Raw genomic sequence first — 20,956 nt, forward strand, 5'->3', positions numbered from 1 at the left:
AGGGTGCATGGGACAGGTTTTACACCGGGGGCGGTTACAGGGGTAGGAGCCAGAGGGTAGGGAAGGTGGTTTGGGGATTTCATAGGGATGAACTAAGAGGTTACGAAGGTTAGGTGGACGGCGGAAAGACACTCTTGGTGGAGTGGGGAGGATTTCATGAAGGATGGATCTCATTTCAGGGCAGGATTTGAGGAAGTCGTATCCCTGCTGGAGAGCCACATTCAGAATCTGATCCAGTCCCGGAAAGTATCCTGTCACAAGTGGGGCACTTTTGGGGTTCTTCTGTGGAAGGTCTCATCTCCTCAAACCCGGAACCTTCCACAGAAGAACCCCAAAAGTGCCCCACTTGTGACAGGATACTTTCCGGGACTGGATCAGATTCTGAATGTGGCTCTCCAGCAGGGATACGACTTCCTCAAATCCTGCCCTGAAATGAGATCCATCCTTCATGAAATCCTCCCCACTCCACCAAGAGTGTCTTTCCGCCGTCCACCTAACCTTCGTAACCTCTTAGTTCATCCCTATGAAATCCCCAAACCACCTTCCCTACCCTCTGGCTCCTACTCCTGTAACTGCCCCCGGTGTAAAACCTGTCCCATGCACCCTCCCACCACCACCTATTCCAGTCCTGTAACCCGGAAGGTGTACACGATCAAAGGCAGAGCCACGTGTGAAAGTACCCACGTGATTTACCAACTGACCTGCCTGCACTGTGAAGCGTTCTATGTGGGAATGACCAGCAACAAACTGTCCATTCGCATGAATGGACACAGGCAGACAGTGTTTGTTGGTAATGAGGATCACCCTGTGGCTAAACATGCCTTGGTGCACGGCCAGCACATCTTGGCACAGTGTTACACCGTCCGGGTTATCTGGATACTTCCCACTAACACCAACCTGTCAGAACTCCGGAGATGGGAACTTGCCCTTCAGCATATCCTCTCTTCTCGCTATCTGCCAGGCCTCAATCTCCGCTAATTTCCAATTTCAATCTGCCGCTGCTCATACCTCACCTGTCTTTCAACATCATCTTTGCCTCTGTACTTCCGTCCCGACTGACATCTCTGCCCAAACTCTTTGCCTTTACAAATGTCTGGTTGTGTCTGTGTATGTGTGGATGGATATGTGTGTGTGTGCGAGTGTATACCTGTCCTTTTTTCCCCCTAAGGTAAGTCTTTCCGCTCCCGGGATTGGAATGACTCCTTACCCTCTCCCTTAAAACACATATCCTTTTGTCTTTCCTTCTCCTTCCCTCTTTCCTGACGAGGCAACCGTTGGTTGCGAAAGCTAGAATTTTGTGTGTATGTTTGTGTTTGTTTGTGTGTCTATCGACCTGCCAGCGCTTTTGTTTGGTAAGTCTCATCATCTTTCTTTTTAAATATATATATATATATAAACAAAGATGATGAGACTTACCAAACAAAAGCGCTGGCAGGTCGATAGACACACAAACAAACACTAACATACACACAAAATTCAAGCTTTTGCAACAAATGGTTGCTTCGTCAGGAAAGAGGGAAGGAGAGGGAAAGACGAAAGGATGTGGGTTTTAAGGGAGAGGGTAAGGAGTCATTCCAATCCCGGGAGCAGAAAGACTTACCTTAGGGGGAAAAAAAGGACAGGTATACACTCGCACACACACACACACACACACACACACACACACACACACACACACACACACACACATATCCATCCGCATATACACAGACACAAGCAGACATTTGTAAAGGCAAAGAGTCTGGGCAGAGATGGAGGTCAAGGCGGAAGTACAGAGGCAAAGATGTTGTTGAAAGACAGGTGAGGTATGAGCGGCGGCAAATTGAAATTAGCGGAGATTGAGGCCTGGCGGTTAGCAAGAAGAGAGGATATGCTGAAGGGCAAGTTCCCATCTCTGGAGCTTTGACAGGTTGGTGTTAGTGGGAAGTATCCAGATAACCCGGACCGTGTAACACTGTGCCAATATGTGCTGGCCGTGCACCAAGGCATGTTTAGCCACAGGGTGATCCTCATTACCAACAAACACTTTCTGCCTGTGTCCATTCATGCGAATGGACAGTTTGTTGCTGGTCATTCCCCCATAGAAAGCTTCACAGTGTAGGCAGGTATATTGGTAAATCATGTGGGTGCTTCCACACGTGGCTCTGCCTTTGATCGTGTACGCCTTCCGGGTTACAGGACTGGAGTAGGTGGTGGTGGGAGGGTGCATGGGACAGGTCTTACACCGGGGGCGGTTACAAGGGTAGGAGCCAGAGGGTAGGGAAGGTGGTTTGGGGATTTCATAGGGATGAACTAAGGGTTACGAAGGTTAGGTGGATGGCGGAAAGACACTCTTGGAGGAGTGGGGACGATTTCATGAAGGATGGATCTCATTTCAGGGCAGGATCCGAGTAAGTCATTCGCATGAATGGACACAGGCAGACAGTGTTTGTTGGTAATGAGGATCACCCTGTGGCTAAACATGCCTTAGTGCACGGCCAGCACATCTTGGCACAGTGTTACACCGTCCGGGTTATCTGGATACTTCCCACTAACACCAACCTGTCAGAACTCCGGAGATGGGAACTTGCCCTTCAGCATATCCTCTCTTCTTGCTATCTGCCAGGCCTCAATCTCCGTTAATTTCAATTTGCCGCCGCTCATACCTCACCTGTCTTTCAACAACATCTTTGCCTCTGTACTTCCACCTCAACTGACATCTCTGCCCAAACTCTTTGCCTTTACAAATGTCTGCTTGTGTCTGTGTATATGCGGATGGATATGTGTGTGTGTGTGTGCGAGTGTTTACCTGTCCTTTTTTCTCCCTAAGGTAAGTCTTTCCGCTCCCGGGATTGGAATGACTCCTTACCCTCTCCCTTAAAACCCACATCCTTTCTTCTTTCCCTCTCCTTCCCTCTTTCATGGCGAAGCAACCATTTGTTGCGAAAGCTTGAATTTTGTGTGTATGTTAGTGTTTGTTTGTGTGTCTATCGACCTGCCAGCGCTTTTGTTTGGTAAGTCTCATCATCTTTGTTTTTAGATATATTTTTCCCACGTGGAATGTTTCCCTCTATTATATTGATATAATATATATATTTATACACCACATATTTAAGAAATGTGGCTATGTTTGTCTGAACTTTTATTAGACAATTGTATAAGAAATTGAAGTAAATTGGTCAAGAACTTTTTGAGATTTTCAGGAATGAAGTTAAACAACATCTTGGCTTAATATGTTAGTATAGAAGTACAGATTAAAGTCCTCCACCATGTATTTCTGTCTGTATGTAATGGCTAACCCCAGTAACTAATGCATGGATTTTGAAATTGTTTTCACTAATAGACAGATTGACGGTTTGTGTATAAATGTTCAAATGTGTGTGAATTTCTAAGGGACCAAACTGCTAAGGTCATCGGTCTCTAGAATTACACACTGCTTAAACTAACTTACCCTCAAGACAACACACACACCCATGCCCGAGGGAGGACTCGAACCTCCGGAGGGAGGGGCCGCGTAATTAGTAACATGGTGTCTCTAACCGCACGGCCACTTGGCACTGTGTTTGTGTATACTATAGCCAAAGATATTATTAATTGAAGTCCTCCACCATGTTTCTTTGTCTGTTTGTGAAGGCTAATTTCAGGAATTAATGGAGTCCTGATATGACTACTAGTAATAGACAGAGCATTTCTTCAGGAAGGTTTGTGTATACCACTACATATTATGGACACTTTGTCCGGCTGTAGATATTTAGAGCTACCAAAGTGAGCCCATGGCAGGCTGCTGGTATTATAATAATTAATACCTTTATGTCATTTTGTTATATTGTCCTTTAAATGAGATCACTTTTTTTCCTTCTTTCCACATTCAAATGATTGGTGGAATAGGACGTGTGTAATGGAATATAAAAATAATAATGCTTGTTCATAAGGAAATTACGTGTGTACTAAATGTTACTGATGTGCAGGTGTCCTAAAAACAAGTTAAGACCTCTCACTTGTTAAACCTTCCTAATAAGAAAATTAATTTTTTTAAGATGTGGTTTGTATATGTTTGGAACTTTCTGTCTAGAGGTTGCTGCACTATGAAATTGACAAAGCATAAAAAAGATAAGCAGCAGTTGGAAGTGAAGGAAATTGTTTTCGGAGGAGAGTCACCAGACCCTGACATTGCCTCTCTCCATCTGTGTATCCTTCACTGTCCCTCTGCACGTTTGGCTTGGCATTGCTTTCAGCAGCCCCATACTCTGCCCCCTACCTTGTTATTTGCCACACTTCCGCATGCAACTACATGTTGTGTACTGACATGATGTTTCTGTTCTCTTTTTGTTCCTCCCTCTTCCCACTTCATACCACTTCTATTTACCCATCAGCCATTAAACACATGCAAAATTACTACTTGCACAGGCCAGGCTGCAGCATTTTGAGACAGTTAGTGAGTGTGTGTGTGTGTGTGTGTGTGTGTGTGTGTGTGTGTGTGTGTGTCTGTGTCTGTGTCTGCCAGGCTGCAGCATTTTGAGACAGTTAGTGAGTGTGTGTGTGTGTGTGTGTGTGTGTGTGTGTGTGTGTGTGTGTCTGTGTCTGTTCTGTGTTATAGCTGTGAAAAAGGACTTTGATATACGAGATCTACCATCGTTTCCATGTGTTGCTAAGCACCATTCCTATTTCTGCTCATATACATGTTATATTACTTCCTGGGTTTTCCATTGATGTAACCTTTTTTCTGTACAAGTTGACTGAACATGGTCATATGCTTGATCTATGTTACATGTAATTAATGATATGAATATAATAGAGGGAAACATTCCATGTGGGAAAAATAGTATCATCTTTCTTTTTAGATATATTTTTACCTGTAATTAAGTAATATAACATGATTGGCTTATTCCTTACACTTTATTTTTTTATTATCATTTGTTTTTTTCCACATAAATATGAAGTAGAAGTACAATTGGTGTATTTGGGACTTGCTTGTAAGATATTTGTAGCAAAACAAGAATTTTATTGATTGAGGTTTGCTATTCACTTGAACAGAATGACATGATCTCTTCACATTAATTCTAACAGTGACAAGGCTAGCTTTTTCACAACAATCACCACATTATAAACATTTCAAAGGAAATTTTTTTCAGACGGTGGATGCTCTGATTGCTGCTGGAGCAGATGAAACAGAGAGGGATTTAAATGGTCGGATGCCTCTGCACTGGGCAGCTCAGTCCCACCGTACTGAGGCAGTGAAATTACTGCTGAATGAGAGAAATGAGCAACATGAAATGGGGATCAATCAACAGGACAATGGTGGGCAGACCCCATTGATGCTTGCAGTCAAAGAAAAACTGTCTGTAAAGTTATTGCTAAAAGAAGGTGCCAATGTTAATATGCAGGATCATGCTGGAAGTACAGCGCTCCAAGCAGCAATTGAGTGCAAAAATTTTGATGTTAGTAATTATGTCACATTTTTTTTCCATACATGCTTACTTACTTTAAAGTCACTGTGCAACACAACACATTGTTTTCTCGTTATGGATACACTGAATCATTTATCTTGCATCCTTGTTTATTCAAATTTTTTGTGATGCTCATGATTACATGGATGTCAATTTGTTCAGTGTTTGAGTAAATATTATTGAGCCTATTTGTAGACAGAATATTTCATTTTGAATAATTCAAATAAGGATTTATGAAAGTGGGATATAGTTTGCTGATAGCATAATATTCGACAAGAACAGTTCATCTAAATCTCAGTGACTTACATAGAATCTGGAAATTAGACATTGAATTTATTTGTCTGAATTTAATTTTATTATTTTCAGTATTAAATGAGAACCTGTGTCATTGTAATTACATGGGAGTTAACACACTTGAAAAAATATGTACCTAACATTTGAAACATAGGAGTTCCAGAATATTACAGTTAGTGAGAGAGAGAACGAGAGAAAGAGGACCTACTCACCAATGGTCTTAACAGCAATAACCAAAGCAAGAAATAGCTAACAAGACAAAAGAATAGCATTGCTTTTTTTTTTGAGTCACCAGTCTCCTGACTGGTTTGATTGTTGAAAGAAAATGTCTATCCTAACCTTGAATCAGGAAGATGTTTAGAGTACCAGTATCCATTATTCCCATTCACCAGCATAGCATATTTCAAGACTTGCACTAATAAAATTCAAGCATTTGTGTGTGAAGATCAGTGGTTGGAATAGTCCTCAGTAGCTTTAACAGCTTGTGTGCTTTAACTAACTTTTGTGAATTTCATCTTATAATTAGTGTTATAGATTTATTAGTATTAGTTAGCAGTTTTAAAGCTGTCTATTTTTTAGTTTATTGTGTTACTCTGCCTCTTGTTTACAGCTTCCAGTGCTGCTTCATTGCGAATAACAGTTTCTAGTTTCTAACTCACAATTCAACAAGAACTGATAATTTGATCAGACAGAATGGGCATATCATAAGCAAGATGGAATAGTTCAAGTTTCTAGGCATTCGGATAGATAATAAGCTGTTGTGGAAATCCCATGTTCAGGATCTTGTTCAGAAACTAAATGCTGCTTTATTTGCCATTAGAACAGTATCTGAAATAAGTGACATTTCAACATGAAAAGTAGTCTACTTTGCATATTTTCATACGTTTATGTCATATGGTATTATTTTTTGGGGCAATTCTTCTGATTCAACAAGGGTATTTTTGGCTCAAAAATGGGCTGTTCAAGCTATATGTGGTGTAAGTTCGAGAACCTCTTGTCGACCCCTATTCAATAGTCTGGGAATTCTGACATTGCCCTTACAGTATATATTTTCTTTAATGTCATTTGTTGTTAGCAATATTAGCTTATTCCCAAGAGTTATCAGCTTTCACTCAGCTAATACTAGGCAGAAATCAAATGTGCATGTGGAATGCACTTCCTTGACTCTTGTACAGAAAGGAGTGCACTATTCTGCTGCATCCATTTTCAATACACTACCACAAGAACTCAAAAATCTTAGCAGTAGCCCAAATGCTTTTAAGTCTAAACTGAAGTCTCCTCATGGCTCACTCCTTCTATTCTGTCTAGGAGCTCCTGGAACAGCTGAAAAATTAAGCAAATTCCAATGTTACATTGTTGATTTTCTTTATTTAAACTTACGAATTGTCACCTGAATACGTTTCTTGTATTTCATTTTATCTGTTTCTACTATCGTGTTATAATTTCACGTATTGACTCGTTCCATGAGCATGGAGACTTCTCCTTAATTTGGTCCCAGGGAACAATAAATAAATAAATAAGTCATGTACCAATTTTGAAACATCTGTTTATTACATTGAGGACTAAACTTTCCACAACACTGAACTATTTAAAATATTAGAAATTTGTTTGTTCAAATATGTAACTTCACTAAACACTATCACTTATTAAGATACTCAAAAAATTAAAAACCTGTTAAGTGTAGCTGAAGGTGTTAACTGGAATTTCTATCCCTGGCATTAAATATTTCGTCGTATTACATGTATTCCTTTGTTGTTGAATGTTAGTTAATTTCTAATTTTCTGCCTGATGTCTGCCATCAACATGTTAAAGATAATAGCACAGACCATAAAGCTCTGTTATGAACCTAACAGACAGGGCCTGTACTACTTTTAGTTCTAAAACAAGCAAAGAACCCACATAATTTTTCAATTTGTTTTCTGAATTGAAAACAGTTTTATTAACCATTTCATTTGTGTAGCATCTAACTTACTCATAGTATGTTATTATGAACTACATTGCCTATAGATGCAAAGGTGAACAGTTTTGTAGCTGTCCCACATGTGAACAGTGTACGTTTAAAAACACAAGTCTATTACATTCACTCCACAACACTGATAATCATTCTGTTCACTAATCTGTCCAGAAATCGGAGTCTTTTAAAGCTGAATGGTAAGTTAGTTTAAACAAGTTTAATTGTGTTATGAATAATTATTTTTGTGTTCCAGTTAGTATTTCCACTTCTGTGATGCTGTTTAGAATTGTTTTTGTGATGACCTATTGAGAATATTGAGTGACATTAGAAATTCTTTTGGGAAGTTAAGCTTTCATCTTGGTTCAGTGGATTTAAATAATTTTCTTCCCTGGTATCTTATCTTGTACTTAATGATTTATTTGTTGAAAGACATAATTTTTAGAACAAAGTCTATCATGATGGCACTGTTGTACAAAACTTTCTTGGACTTCTTCCTGTGACAGTTCAAGTTAAAGGCTTAAGCTTTTGATGATTACCACCATTGTCTTCATCAGAAGCAACTGACTATCAAAACTGTCGCTGTGGTGGCCTTATGTAGCCTGTAGATGGCTTCCAATTGGTTGGTAATTGCTTAATGCTGTTGAAGATGGTGTCAACAGCTGTGCTGCTGATGCCCCACTCACGTAGTAGCGTGAACATTGTGATGAATATCTCTCTTTCTTCTCCACTCCAAGAGCTCACTTCCATGCACTGCTAAGATTATATCAGCTATCACGGATGAAGTTCTTCTCACACATTCATATTTTTCACTAAAATTATTTGCTCACACAACTGTTCTTCATTTAGGTAGTTTTGCTCTATAAGCAGAAACATTTTTTAAGTGAGTTGTTCCTCTGTTTTTACTATGTTGCTCAGCCCATCAGTTAAGGTGATTTCACCAGATTGTGGATCAATGTAATATGTGCAATTTCCAGTTTGTATGTTAGATCATTCAAGAGTATTCTAGTATAGCCAAAATATTATTTGTAAATGTTCAAGAATATTTGTAAAAATCTCAAAAACATTATGCAGTGACCTTGAATTTTTCTCTTGAAAAATAGATTAATATAAAAGAGACAAGATATCTTAGTGATCACCACAATGTGATGGAGACCATGTCAAACTCTCATATCTCCACAACTATAATAACTACTGCCACACAACTAGTGATGAGGTGAAGAAGCTGAAAGCTAAAGATCTGGCACCTTTCACATTTTTATATACTAGTTTCTATGATGATTCTAGCCTAAATAATTAATTAAAAGGTGCTTACGCTGCATTCTCAGTACCTTAGCCAATAATTTAAGAGTTTGGTTTAAGTAAATATTTTCATAAATGCTATCCACATTATTCCCAGATTTCATCTACAACTTCAGATAATTACAATAAATGGTATTTTGAAAATCGTTTATTGTCTGGCACAATCACAAAACTTTCAGTTTGAAATTACTATTTGTGGTTGTCACCAGCAGTATTCAGATCAGATGCTTCGCATGCACTATTATAGACATCACATTGTTATCTATGTACATTTGACCACAGGAGGCTTCAAACTTAATTAAGCCAATGCTTTTTGTCTTTGTGTCTCCATGTTGAGAAGTACCACAGACTGGATGCTTACAAACTGATAGAGTAGTGGAACAGGCTGACAGCTGGTTCACAGCTTACATGTATCCCTGAATCTTATAAAGACTCATATTTGTCAAGTGCAAAAACATTAAAATGAGCTCCATTTATGAACTTCCTATCCTATGAGAATGGAAAATAAACTGAGGTGTCCCCAGCATATGAGTAAGTTAATCGAAGGCTCAGGTCTGCCTCTTTTGTACTTAAAAATTTCTTTCATTCCAGCTGACTGGATTGCTAGTATATCTTGCAAACTTGTGCTCAACAGTGCAATGTAGCATAGGTATATGGGATGTTGCTGAGATGAAAAAAGTATTTGTTCATCAGAATTATGTACATTTGACATTATGAGCACTTAACACACTATCACACTTTGGAAAAATTTTCCGGGTCCTTGGGAATCTTACACTCATGTGCCAATTCATTTTTTTTCCTATTAGTATTTGTGGTTAATAATAAGAGTAAATTTAGGATGAATTGTGGAATTCACAACCATAATTCGGTTGTGCACCATCATGCTAAGTTCAGAAAGGAGTTTCATAATCAAGTGCAATAATCTGTGACAGGTTTGCTAGTAGACACCAGGGAAATAATTGAAAATCATCAACTATTCAAAAACAAAGTAAAAGAATGCTTTATTAGCCACTCCTCCTTTTCCTGCAGTTTATCAGAATATTGAAACACAGGATTGTAAGTCCTGCTTTACTGTAATGCTTTTATTAACATGATCATAGCTTTGCCAGTATATAGGCAGCTGATAGTGTTTTGTATGAAGTTACATAAATGCTGTGTTTAAAGTATGAGAGAAAAACAGCAACTGTGCAGTTTAAGAGGAGGAGCAGTAGCTGTTTATGTCTGAATACACATACACTAACATACATAAGATAAGCTACAAGTAATTCCTGAATTTTCAGTGTTCAGAAGTAACCTGAGTAGTTACTTCTACATGTTACTGTATAACTGTTATTGCTCCACATCCATGAAGGGAAACTTTTATGGTGGGATCTGTGAAATACAATGTGTACATGAATGAATGATACCTGGATTTGTTACACATTCCTTCATGATGGGCTGCAGGCACAGAAATGTACATTCTAATTAATCATACAGAAACCCTAGCAAAAATCAGCTTTATAATGTACACAGTGGTTTTATATCGCAAGCAACAATTTATTATTCTTTAAAAACTAATATGTAATCAGCCCATACAATTCTTATGATGCAAAGGAATAAAAATGTAACTTGGCTCTCTGATGCAGGCAATGAAGCTACTGCTGGCTGCAGGAGCAGATTTCTTACCTGCTCAGAGGGAGTATCATGTTAGAGCAATCCATTTGGCTGTTGCAGCAGGGGATACTAAGGTATGCTAATACAAATTATATATGTATCTTGTGTTACCATAGAGCTACTTTTTGAAACAAGGAAGTACAGTCCTGCAACCATGATTCCACATGCCTATGTTTCCTTTTCATTGTTTTAATATGATTTCTGTTTTGTGAAGCTTTCATAATATGTCAGATGTTAAATTCATATTTTGTGAAATTGTAAAGTCCATGATAGAAATTGTAATAAAAAAAAATGAGGATTGGCAGCTGGTATCTTTTGCCTGACTTATGTAATGGTGTTTGACTTACAGCTAGTTATCCAGGTTAAATACACACACAACCACACATGCACATGTGCACGCACACACACACACACACACACACACACACACACACACACACACACACACACACACACACAAATGCACCCATTCACAGCTGAAAAGATACTAAATTTTAGTAGCTCACAAGCTGACTGATGTGGTTTGAGGGAAAAGGAGAGTGTGAAAAGTGAGCAGAGGTAAGATATTCAAAGTAAGAATGAAATGGATAGATAATGGGAATCAGGGGGCAGCTGAATCTCAGCAGGATCCATATACCCTGCTGCCAACATCTGGAGCCCTGAATCATACCTGTGTTTACCAAAGTCAGGTCTGTGAGTGCATCAGAAATTACTTCTTGAATGACCCCTGTAATGGCCCAAGCTGTGACAGAATAACAGAACCTATGGTAGTGGTGGGTCTGCAGCAGGATGTGATGGGTGAGTGTAGAAGGCAGGTCTTGCAACTGAAACATCCATGAGGGACAGACTTGCAGGAAGCTGGAATAGAATCAGAGGTAACTTATTTGTAATTCCATTGTTTTCTGGAATACCAAAAAACCTGTGACCGTGTAAATCAGTCCCAGACCAGTGGTGCTCTTATAACCATGCCTGAGAAACCTTGGCTGCATACTTTGATTACCTCTTTCTGTGTCTTGAGATGAGAGATATCGTCCGTTAAATCTTATCCTCATACTTAAATTGGTTTTATGTCACCCACTCAACCTACTGAACATCGTCAGCCATCCATGCAACACTCCTGCCCTCAATCATGCATCCCACAGTTGGACAACCAAGGTTGTCCTATACACCCTCCCACCAACTACTGTGATTCAGTCACTAGCATATTCTATTAAATCAGAGGAGAGGCTACATGTGAAAGCAACCAGCTGTGCTACAATAACCATCCAGTTTTTTATGTGCATGTTACAACCAATCTTCTGCCTACCCACAAGTCTGGCCTCTTGTAGATAGTGGCTGTTGTATTCTTGACCACTTGGTTGCTTAATATGCTGCACACCACAATGTCATTGACTTTCTAAACTGTGTTTGTACTTGAACCATTTGGGTCCCCTCCACCCAGCAACAGTACCTTCTGGGCTCTGCAGGTACAAAGTGACTAATATTGTGGCAAACCTTCTGACCTATATCTCTCATTGTTCCCTTTTCCACCCTGTACTCTTACACTTTCATCTCATTATTTTATATCCCATCCCTTCTGTGTCTAGACTTTTATCCGTTTTCTCTTTCTCCCTATTTCTCCTGTCCCCTCTCCCCCTCCCCCATTCCCTCCTACACACACACACACACACACACACACACACACACACACACTTACTGATGTGCACACATCACCCAATTTCTCCCTCTCCTCTCTTTCAATGATTGTTGTCTTGTTCAGTTGTCATTCTGGACTGTCACTGAGAGTGCCCTTCTGCCCTTCCCTGTCTGGTCAAGCTATTTTCTCTCCCCACAACACTGAACCTACCTGCTCAACCACTCATAAACATTTAGTAACAATATGGCTTCATTTATGTGGATCTGTGTTTGTGTGTATGTACTTAAACTGGTAAAAGAACTGTAGATCAAATGCTAGTGAAATAAGCTACATCTACATCCATACTCCGCAAGCCACCTGACGCTGTGTGGTGGAGGGTACCTTGAGTACCTCTGTCGGTTCTCCCTTCTATTCCAGTCTCGTATTGTTCGTGGAAAGGATTGTCAGTATGCCTCTGTGTGGGCTCTAATCTCTCTGATTTTATCCTCAATGTATCTTCGCGAAATATACGTAGGAGGGAGCAATATACTGCTTGACTCCTTGGTGAAGGTATGTTCTCGAAACTTCAACAAAAGCCCGTACCGAGCTACAGAGCATCTCTCCTGCAGAGTCTTCCACTGGAGTTTATCTATCATCTCCATAATGCTTTTGCAATTACTAAATGATCCTGTAATGAAGCGCGCTGCTCTCCGTTGGATCTTCTCTATCTCTTCTATCAACCCTACCTGGTACGGATACCACATTGCTGAGCAGTATTGAAGTAGTTGGCGAACAAGTGTACTGTAACCTATTTCCTTTGTTTTTGGATTGCATTTCCTTAGGATTCTTCAATCTCAGTCTGGCATCTGCTTTACCGACGATCAACTTTATATGATCATTCCATTTTAAATCATTCCTAATGCGTACTCCCAGATAATTTATGGAATTAACTGCTTCCAGTTGCTGACCTGCTATATTGTAGCTAAATGATAAGGGATCTTTCTTTCTATGTATTTGCAGCACATTACACTTGTCTACATTGAAATGCAATTGCCATTCCCTGCACCGTGCGTCAATTCGCTGCAGATCCTCCTGCATTTCAGTACAATTTTCCATTGTTACAACCTCTCAATATACCACAGCATCATCTGGCAAAAGCCTCAGTGAACTTCCGATGTCATCCACAAGGTCATTTATGTATAATGTGAATAGCAACGGTCCTATGACACTCCCCAGTGGCACACCTGAAATCACTCTTACTTCGGAAGACTTCTCTCCATTGAGAATGACATGCTGCGTTCTGTTATCTAGGAACTCTTCAATCCAATCACACAATTGGTCCGATAGTCCATATGCTCTTACTTTGTTCATTAAATGACTGTGGGGAACTGTATCGAATGCCTTGCAGAAGTCAAGAAACACGGCATCTACCTGTGAACCCGTGTCTATCGCCCTCTTAGTCTCGTGGACGAATAGCGCGAGCTGGGTTTCACATGATTATTTTTTTCAAAACCCATGCTGATTCCTACAGAGTAGATTTCTAGTCTCCAGAAAAGTCATTATACTCTAACATAATACGTGTTTCAAAATTCTACAACTGATAGACATTAGAGATATAGGTCTATAGTTCAGCACATCTGTTCGACGTCCCTTCTTGAAAACGGTGATGACCTGTGCCCTTTTCCAATCCTTTGGAATGCTATGCTCTTCTGGAGACCTATGGTACACTGCTGCAAGAAGGGGGCAAGTTCCTTCGCGTACTCTGTGTAAAATCAAACTGGTATCCCATCAGGTCCAGCGGCCTTTCCTCTTTTGAGCGATTTTAATTGTTTCTCTATCCCTCTGTCATCTATTTCGATATCTACCATTTTGTCATCTGTGTGACAATCTAGAGAAGGAACTACAGTGCAGTCTTCCTCTGTGAAACAGCTTTGGAAAAGACATTTAGTATTTCGGCCTTCAGTCTGTCATCCTCTGTTTCACTACCATTTTGGTCACAGAGTGTCTGGACATTTTGTTTTGATCCACCTACCGCTTGACATAAGACCAAAATTTCTTAGGATTTTCTGCCAAGTCAGTACATAGAACTTTACTTTCGAATTCATTGCATGCCTCTCGCATAGCCCTCCTCACACTACATTTCACTTTGCGTAGTTTTTGTTTGTCTGCAAGGCTTTGGTTATGTTTATGTTTGCTGTGAAGTTCCCTTTGCTTCTGCAGCAGTTTTCTAACTTGGTTGTTGTACCACGGTGACTCTTTTCCATCTCTTACAATCTTGCTTGGCACAAACTCATGTAACACATGTTGTACGATGGTTTTGAACTTTGTCCACTGATCCTCAACACTATCTGTACTTGAGACAAAAATTTTGTGTTGAGCCATCAGGTACTCTGAAATCTGCTTTTTGTCACTTATGCTAAACAGAAAAATCTTTCTATCTTTTTTAATGTTTCTATTTACAGCTGAAATCATCAATGCAGTAATCGCTTTACGATCACTGATTCCCTGTTCTGCGTTAACTGTTTCAAATAGTCCGGGTCTGTTTGTCACCAGAAGGTCTAATATGTTATCGCCACGAGTCGGTTCTCTGTTTAATTGCTCAAGGTAGTTTTCAGAGAAAGCACTTTAAAAAATTTCACTGGATTCTTTATCCCTGCCACCCATTATGAACGTTTGAGTCTCCCAGTCTATATCCGGCAAATTAAAATCTCCACCCAGAACTATAACATGGTGGGGAAATCCACTCAAAATATTTTCCAAATTATACTTCGGGTGCTCAGCCACAACAGCTGCTGAGCCAGGGGACCTATAGAGACATCCAATTACCATGTCTGAGCCTGCTTTAACCGTGACCTTCACCCAAATTATTTCACATTTTGGATCTCCATCAATTTCCTTCGATACTATTGCACTTCTTATCGCTATAAACACGTCTCCCCCTTCACTGTCAAGCCTGTCTCTGCAGTATACATTCCAATCTGAGTTTAGAATTTCATTACTGTTTACATCTGGTTTCAGCCAACTTTCTGTCCCTAGTACTATGTGGTCATTGTGACTGTTTATTAATGAGAGCAGTTCTGGGACCTTTCTATAGACACTCCTGCAGTTTACTATTAGCACATTAATATTGTTATTCCTTGTTGCATTTTTCCTACTCCTACCTTGCCGCGTCTCAGGAGGCGTCTTGTCGGGCCTATGGAGGGAATTCTCTAACCTAAAAAATCCACATGTGCACTCCACACGTACTCCACTACTCTTGTAGCTGCTTCCTGCATGTGGTGCACGCCTGACCTATTCAGGGGGACCCTACATTTCTCAACCTGATAGCGGAGGTCAAGAAATTTGCACTCCAGATCTCCGCAGAATCGTCTGAGCCTCTGGTTTAAGCCTTCCACTCGGCTCCAAACCAGAGGACCGCGATTGGCTCTGGGAACGATACTACAAATAGTTAGCTCAGATTCCACCCCACGAGCGAGGCTTTTCGCCTTCACCAACTCTGCCAATCACCTGTATGAACTGAGGATGACCTCTGAACTCAGACGGCAGGAGTCATTGGTGCCGACATGAGCAACAATTTGCAGTCGGGTGTACCCAGTGCTCTCTATCGCCACCGGTAGGGCTTCCTCCACATCTCGGATGAGACCCCCAGCACGCATACAGAGTGAACACTGGCCTTCTTCCCCGACCTTTCCACTATTTCCCTCTATTTCCTTAAGGGGCTCCATCACCCGCCTAACGTTGGAGCTCCCAATCACTAATAAACCCCTCCCCCTACACTATTATGAGTTTATGTGTGCCGTGCATTAATTAAATATAGATGACTGATTGCTTATTCTTATGTTGTATTCATATCGGGTCTCCAGCCAGAACATCTCATCATCTGGACACAATATGTCAGCAGTCTAACTGGCCACCATCTTCAGGGGAGTAGGCCATCACACTATCTCAACAGAAGTGAAATCAAACACGCCACAGTTACTCCTTTATACACCGACCGTGGGTCCACCATGTATGCACAAAAATAACTGCCCTATAGCAACAGGCACAACAGTGCATCAGTGGTTAAAGCTTGTGAAAACGATAAATCAATATCAAACACTATTGACAGTTTTTGAAGACTGAGACAATGAGCGTTGTTTCTTAAAGTCAAACAGAACAGGATTCCGACTCTTAAAGGATACTCTTTATCTTTGTTTATAATATTGTCAGATAGCCGGATTTCAGTGGCTTCTTTCACTACACAGTCCCAACACTGCGACGCAGGGGCAACCACTTGTGTCTCATCGTACAACATTTTATGTCCTTCCGTAAGACAATGTTCCACCACTACAGATTTTTCTGGTTGAAATAAATGCATGTGGTGATCATGCTCCATGCACTGATCCTGGACCATACGAATTGTTTGTCTAATATAGACTTTCCCACAATGGCAGGGAATCTTGTGGACTCTGGGCTTTCTCAAACCTAATCATCCTTGACTGAGCCTAACAGGGCTCTGGTCTTAGCTGGCAGACAGAATAAACTTTTAATATTAAATTTCTTTAAAACTCTATCTATTTTTGAAGATATACTCCCCACAAAAAAAGGTAGGGGTCCATTATTGCCCATAGTCACAAGTTTGTTTACAGAAGATTTTGATGACATGGTGCTGAAGATCACATTCTTAAAACCAACTTGCTTCTGGAGATACAACAACGATACATTTGTAGTATGGCCACATGGGAGGGATTCTCTACATTGTTTCCTAGATCATTTTAATAGCCTGCATCCCAATATTAAGTCCACAATGGAAGTTGAAAAGGATGGAACACTTCTGTTTTTAGATGTCTTGGTCCATGGGAGGAATGGTGGGACATCAGGACATAGTGTTTATCGTAAGCCCATGTATATGGACTGATATCTTCATGCATCAAGTTGTCATCCATCGTACTAATGCAGCGGAGTCCTATGTACATTGGTAAAAAGAACTTACACTATCTCAGATGTAGATAGTTTGACACAAGAACTGGACTGTCTAAAAGCTGTGTTCAAGCAGAATGGTTACACAGACAATCAGATCCATCATGCTCTAAGATTTTACCTTTGCAGGAACCAACAGAAAATACAAGCAAATTGGTGGTTTTCCTACCTTTTGTGGAGAGCATGTGTTGAAAAATAGGTAGAATTTTAAAGAAATTTAATGTTAAAAGTGTATTCCATCTGCCAGCTAAGACCAGAGCCCTGTTAGGCTCAGTCAAGGCTGATTTCGGTTTGACAAAGCCCGGAGTCTACAAGATTCCCTGCCATTGCAGGAAAGTCTATATTCGACAAACAATTTGTGGAGCATCATCACCACATGTGCTTATTTTTGCCAGAAAAATCTGCAGTGGTCTAACATTGTCTTACAGAAGGGCATAAAATATTGTACTGTGAGACACAAGTGGTTACCCCTGCATCACGGTATTGTAAGTGTGTAGTGAAAGAAGCCATTGAAATATGGCTATCTGACAATGTTATAAACAGAGATAAGGGGTATCCTTTAAGTAAGAGTTGGAACCCTGTTCTGTTTGACATTAAGAAACAATGGTCATTGTCTTGGTCTTCAAAAACTGTCAGTAGTGTTTGAAATCAATTTATCGTTCCTGTGAGCTTTCACCACAGGTGTGCTGTTGCGCTTGTTGCTAGAGCGCAGTTACTTTTGTGCATGCGTGATGGACCCACGGTCAGTGTATAAAGGAGCTGCTGTGGCATGTTTGATTTCTCTTCTGGTGAGATAGTGTGATGGCCTACTCACCTGAAGATGGGGCCAAGTGGACCACTGAAATATTGTGTCCAGATGATGAGATGTTCCAGCTGGAGATCCAAAATGAATTCAAAGAATTATCACACCAGAAAAATTCATGGAGCCACATGCTTATTCTTATGTTTATTTTTATACTCTATATTTGCATCTATATTACACAAGCCACCTTATGATATATGGTTGGGAGGGGGGGGGGGTACTTTTTATACCACTTTCACTTTCCCTATTTATTTGTTCCAATCACAGATGGTGTGTGGGAAGACTGATTGCTGGTAAGCCTCTGTGTGGACTCGAATCTCTGTAATTGTTTACAACTTTCAGTTCCTAATTTTCTAAACCACCCCCCCCCTCCCCCCCCCCAAGCATCACATTCCCTAATTCAATCACACATCTTTATTCTTGTTTTATTTATGTCTCTTTTTATAACCACCTTTCAAGACAACTGCTCATTCAATTCAATTCGCCTTCTATTTGCCATTTCTGACAAAATTCATGTTACATCAGCAAACAGTGAAGTTTTTATTTCATCTCCCATAATATGTATTCATTTTTTTCAAATTTCTCTTTTGTCTTATTTACTGCGTTGTGAATTCAACTAACTGAATAACAACACTGTCTCACTCCATTCTCAATTACTGCCTGCCTTCCAGGTCATGTGACTCTTAGAATTGCAATCTGCTTTCTGTACAAGATTCAGACAATCTTTTGTTGCTCTTATGGGATACAGGAATACGGATAACTGTATACACAACAAACTGTTCCCATAAATGTTTATACATACATATATTTCAGCACAAAGAAAGATACACATGTACACTGTACAAGGTACAAAGGCTGACTAGAACATTAACATGGCGGCTCATCAGAGCACTTAGAGTCCAAAAATCATGCTCATGCTTTATGTAGTTGATGTGACCTATTGACACCACACAGAGCACCCCCCCCCCCTCCCACCACCCCCTACCCACAGTACGGCCTGTGAGGCCTGAGGGGAGGTCGTGTGGGCGTCGGTGTCGGAGTGATTAGTGCGAGGCGGCAGGCACACAACTGGAAGCTCCATCTCAGTCAGGGTGGTGTACGAAGGTGCGGTGATGGGCTGCAGGTCCACATTATAATCAGACAGCCAGCAGGGTTGGATGATGCATCGGCCGGCCTGGGAGAAGAGGTGTGGGGAGGGCTGCAGCATGCAAGCATGCCTGCCCCTAATGCAGATCAAGCCGTCTGAGGAGATGAAAGCACGAACTCTTGATGGATTGCATACTTGGGGGAGGGAACGGCTATGCACTATCTTGACGTCTAGTTCCTTGTTGAGTGTCAAGTCTTCAGTGTCTGTAAGGAGCACAAGCACAGTGTTGTCGAAAATGACAATCGACACGTTGTTGATGCGGTTAGGTGGTACATTGCAGCACAAATTGAAAGTCAGGGAGCAAGTATCTCCAGTAGATGAAACGTCATCAAAACCTGTGCATGGGGTTGATGATGACAAGCTTGGGAAACCCACGAACTGCGGTGACGAATCATCAGAAGGAGAAGACCCTACCATGGGATGAGCTAACTCATTATCAGGCTTGGCAATGGAAAAAGTTTCCAGTGAGGAATGACTGGCAGGCGGGTGTAGCCGTGCGTGTCTAAAGTGGGTGCACATTCTACTAATAAAGTCTGGGGAGGTGGGGAAATCCTCGGGTGCTTGAGGCAGGATAAGTTCCCTAGGTAAAACCTGGTTCTCTCTGAAAATGAATTTGGAGATGGTTCCATGTAAGTCAGGTGTAAAGATCGAATAGAAACCGAGTAACACCCAAGGAAGTCCCTCAGACCAGAGGCAATAATGGCACCTGAGTGCTGTTTTAAGGCTATGGTGTCATTGTTCCACTAAACGGTTGCCTTGCGGGTGGTAGGCTGTCTATGAACTTTTTTAATACCGCAAAGGTTACTTAGAATCGTGAAAAGTGCAGACTCGAACTGTTGACCGTGGTCAGTGGGGATGGTGGATGGGCAACTGAACCTAGCGTTCCATGATGAGACAAATCCCTTGGCAACGGTTTCTGCTGTGATGTTGGATAAAGGAACAGCTTCCACCCAATGAGACATGTGGTCAATTTTGGAGAGTATATATCTGTGGCCCTCTGACGGTGGCAGAGGGTCGATAAGGTCGATATGTACATGACAAAAATGTCCGGCATCATGTGTTTACTCACAAGTAGCTGAAGGCGGCGCCAGAGTTGTGACAGAGTGCGGTCCCCCAGGTGTTCCTTGTACAGAATCTTGATTATTAATTCCTGTGGCAAGCGAGTGAGTCGGTCCAATATTGTCTTCTTGCCGAACTTGTATTTTGGTGGCAGTGGTGGCAAAAGGAGGAGGTTACAAATTAAATCTGAATGGTCATGGAGGTGCATGATGAGACATAGAAATTTAGTTGTCACTCGGTCACCTGATGTAACTCAAAAAGGTGCTGCACAAGTGGAAACCATGAAACGGGGTTGTCCTCTTATAAAGGAGGTAGCTTCGGCAGACAGCCAGGGAGGTGCGAGGGGGGGGGGGGGGGGGGGGGCTGCTGTCCCATGGTAGGATAGGCTGTCCTGTAACCTGCCACTACTGGCGTGGGCATGTTACTAGCAAACACGTCCCGAACAACGGCCGGTTGCGTCACTGATGAGTCACGTAAGCACGACACGACAGGCATAACCACGACACGGCAGGCACAGTAGGTACCTTGGGAATGAACAGATGAGCAGAATGTGATGTAGGCCTGTAAACTGGACCGGAGGTTAAAGGCACAGTACATAAATTGTCCAACCTCGCAAATGACACGGAAGGCCGGCACGGCAGGCACAGACCGTACTGCGGAAGGAGCGAGCGGCTTTATGGTCAGAATTGGGGCCCTTGTGAGTGAGGGGGGATAGGGGGGGGGGGGTGGTTTGGTACTTGGTATGTCA

At 41.2% G+C, this 20,956-nt stretch overlaps 1 protein-coding gene across 1 annotated transcript in view; it reads left to right on the forward strand.

Moving 5' to 3' along the window:
* LOC126089435 (ankyrin-3-like) overlaps positions 1 to 20,956 on the forward strand; it is a 270,212-nt gene that overhangs the window by 240,839 nt on the left and 8,417 nt on the right. Inside the window, exons 13-14 of the mRNA XM_049906909.1 lie at positions 5,112 to 5,417; positions 10,599 to 10,700. Coding sequence (XP_049762866.1) covers positions 5,112 to 5,417; positions 10,599 to 10,700 — 408 coding nt within the window. The remainder of the gene's footprint in view (positions 1 to 5,111; positions 5,418 to 10,598; positions 10,701 to 20,956) is intronic.

Source organism: Schistocerca cancellata, chromosome 1 (assembly GCF_023864275.1).
Source record: "Schistocerca cancellata isolate TAMUIC-IGC-003103 chromosome 1, iqSchCanc2.1, whole genome shotgun sequence".
In the NCBI taxonomy this organism is placed as follows: domain Eukaryota; kingdom Metazoa; phylum Arthropoda; class Insecta; order Orthoptera; family Acrididae; genus Schistocerca; species Schistocerca cancellata.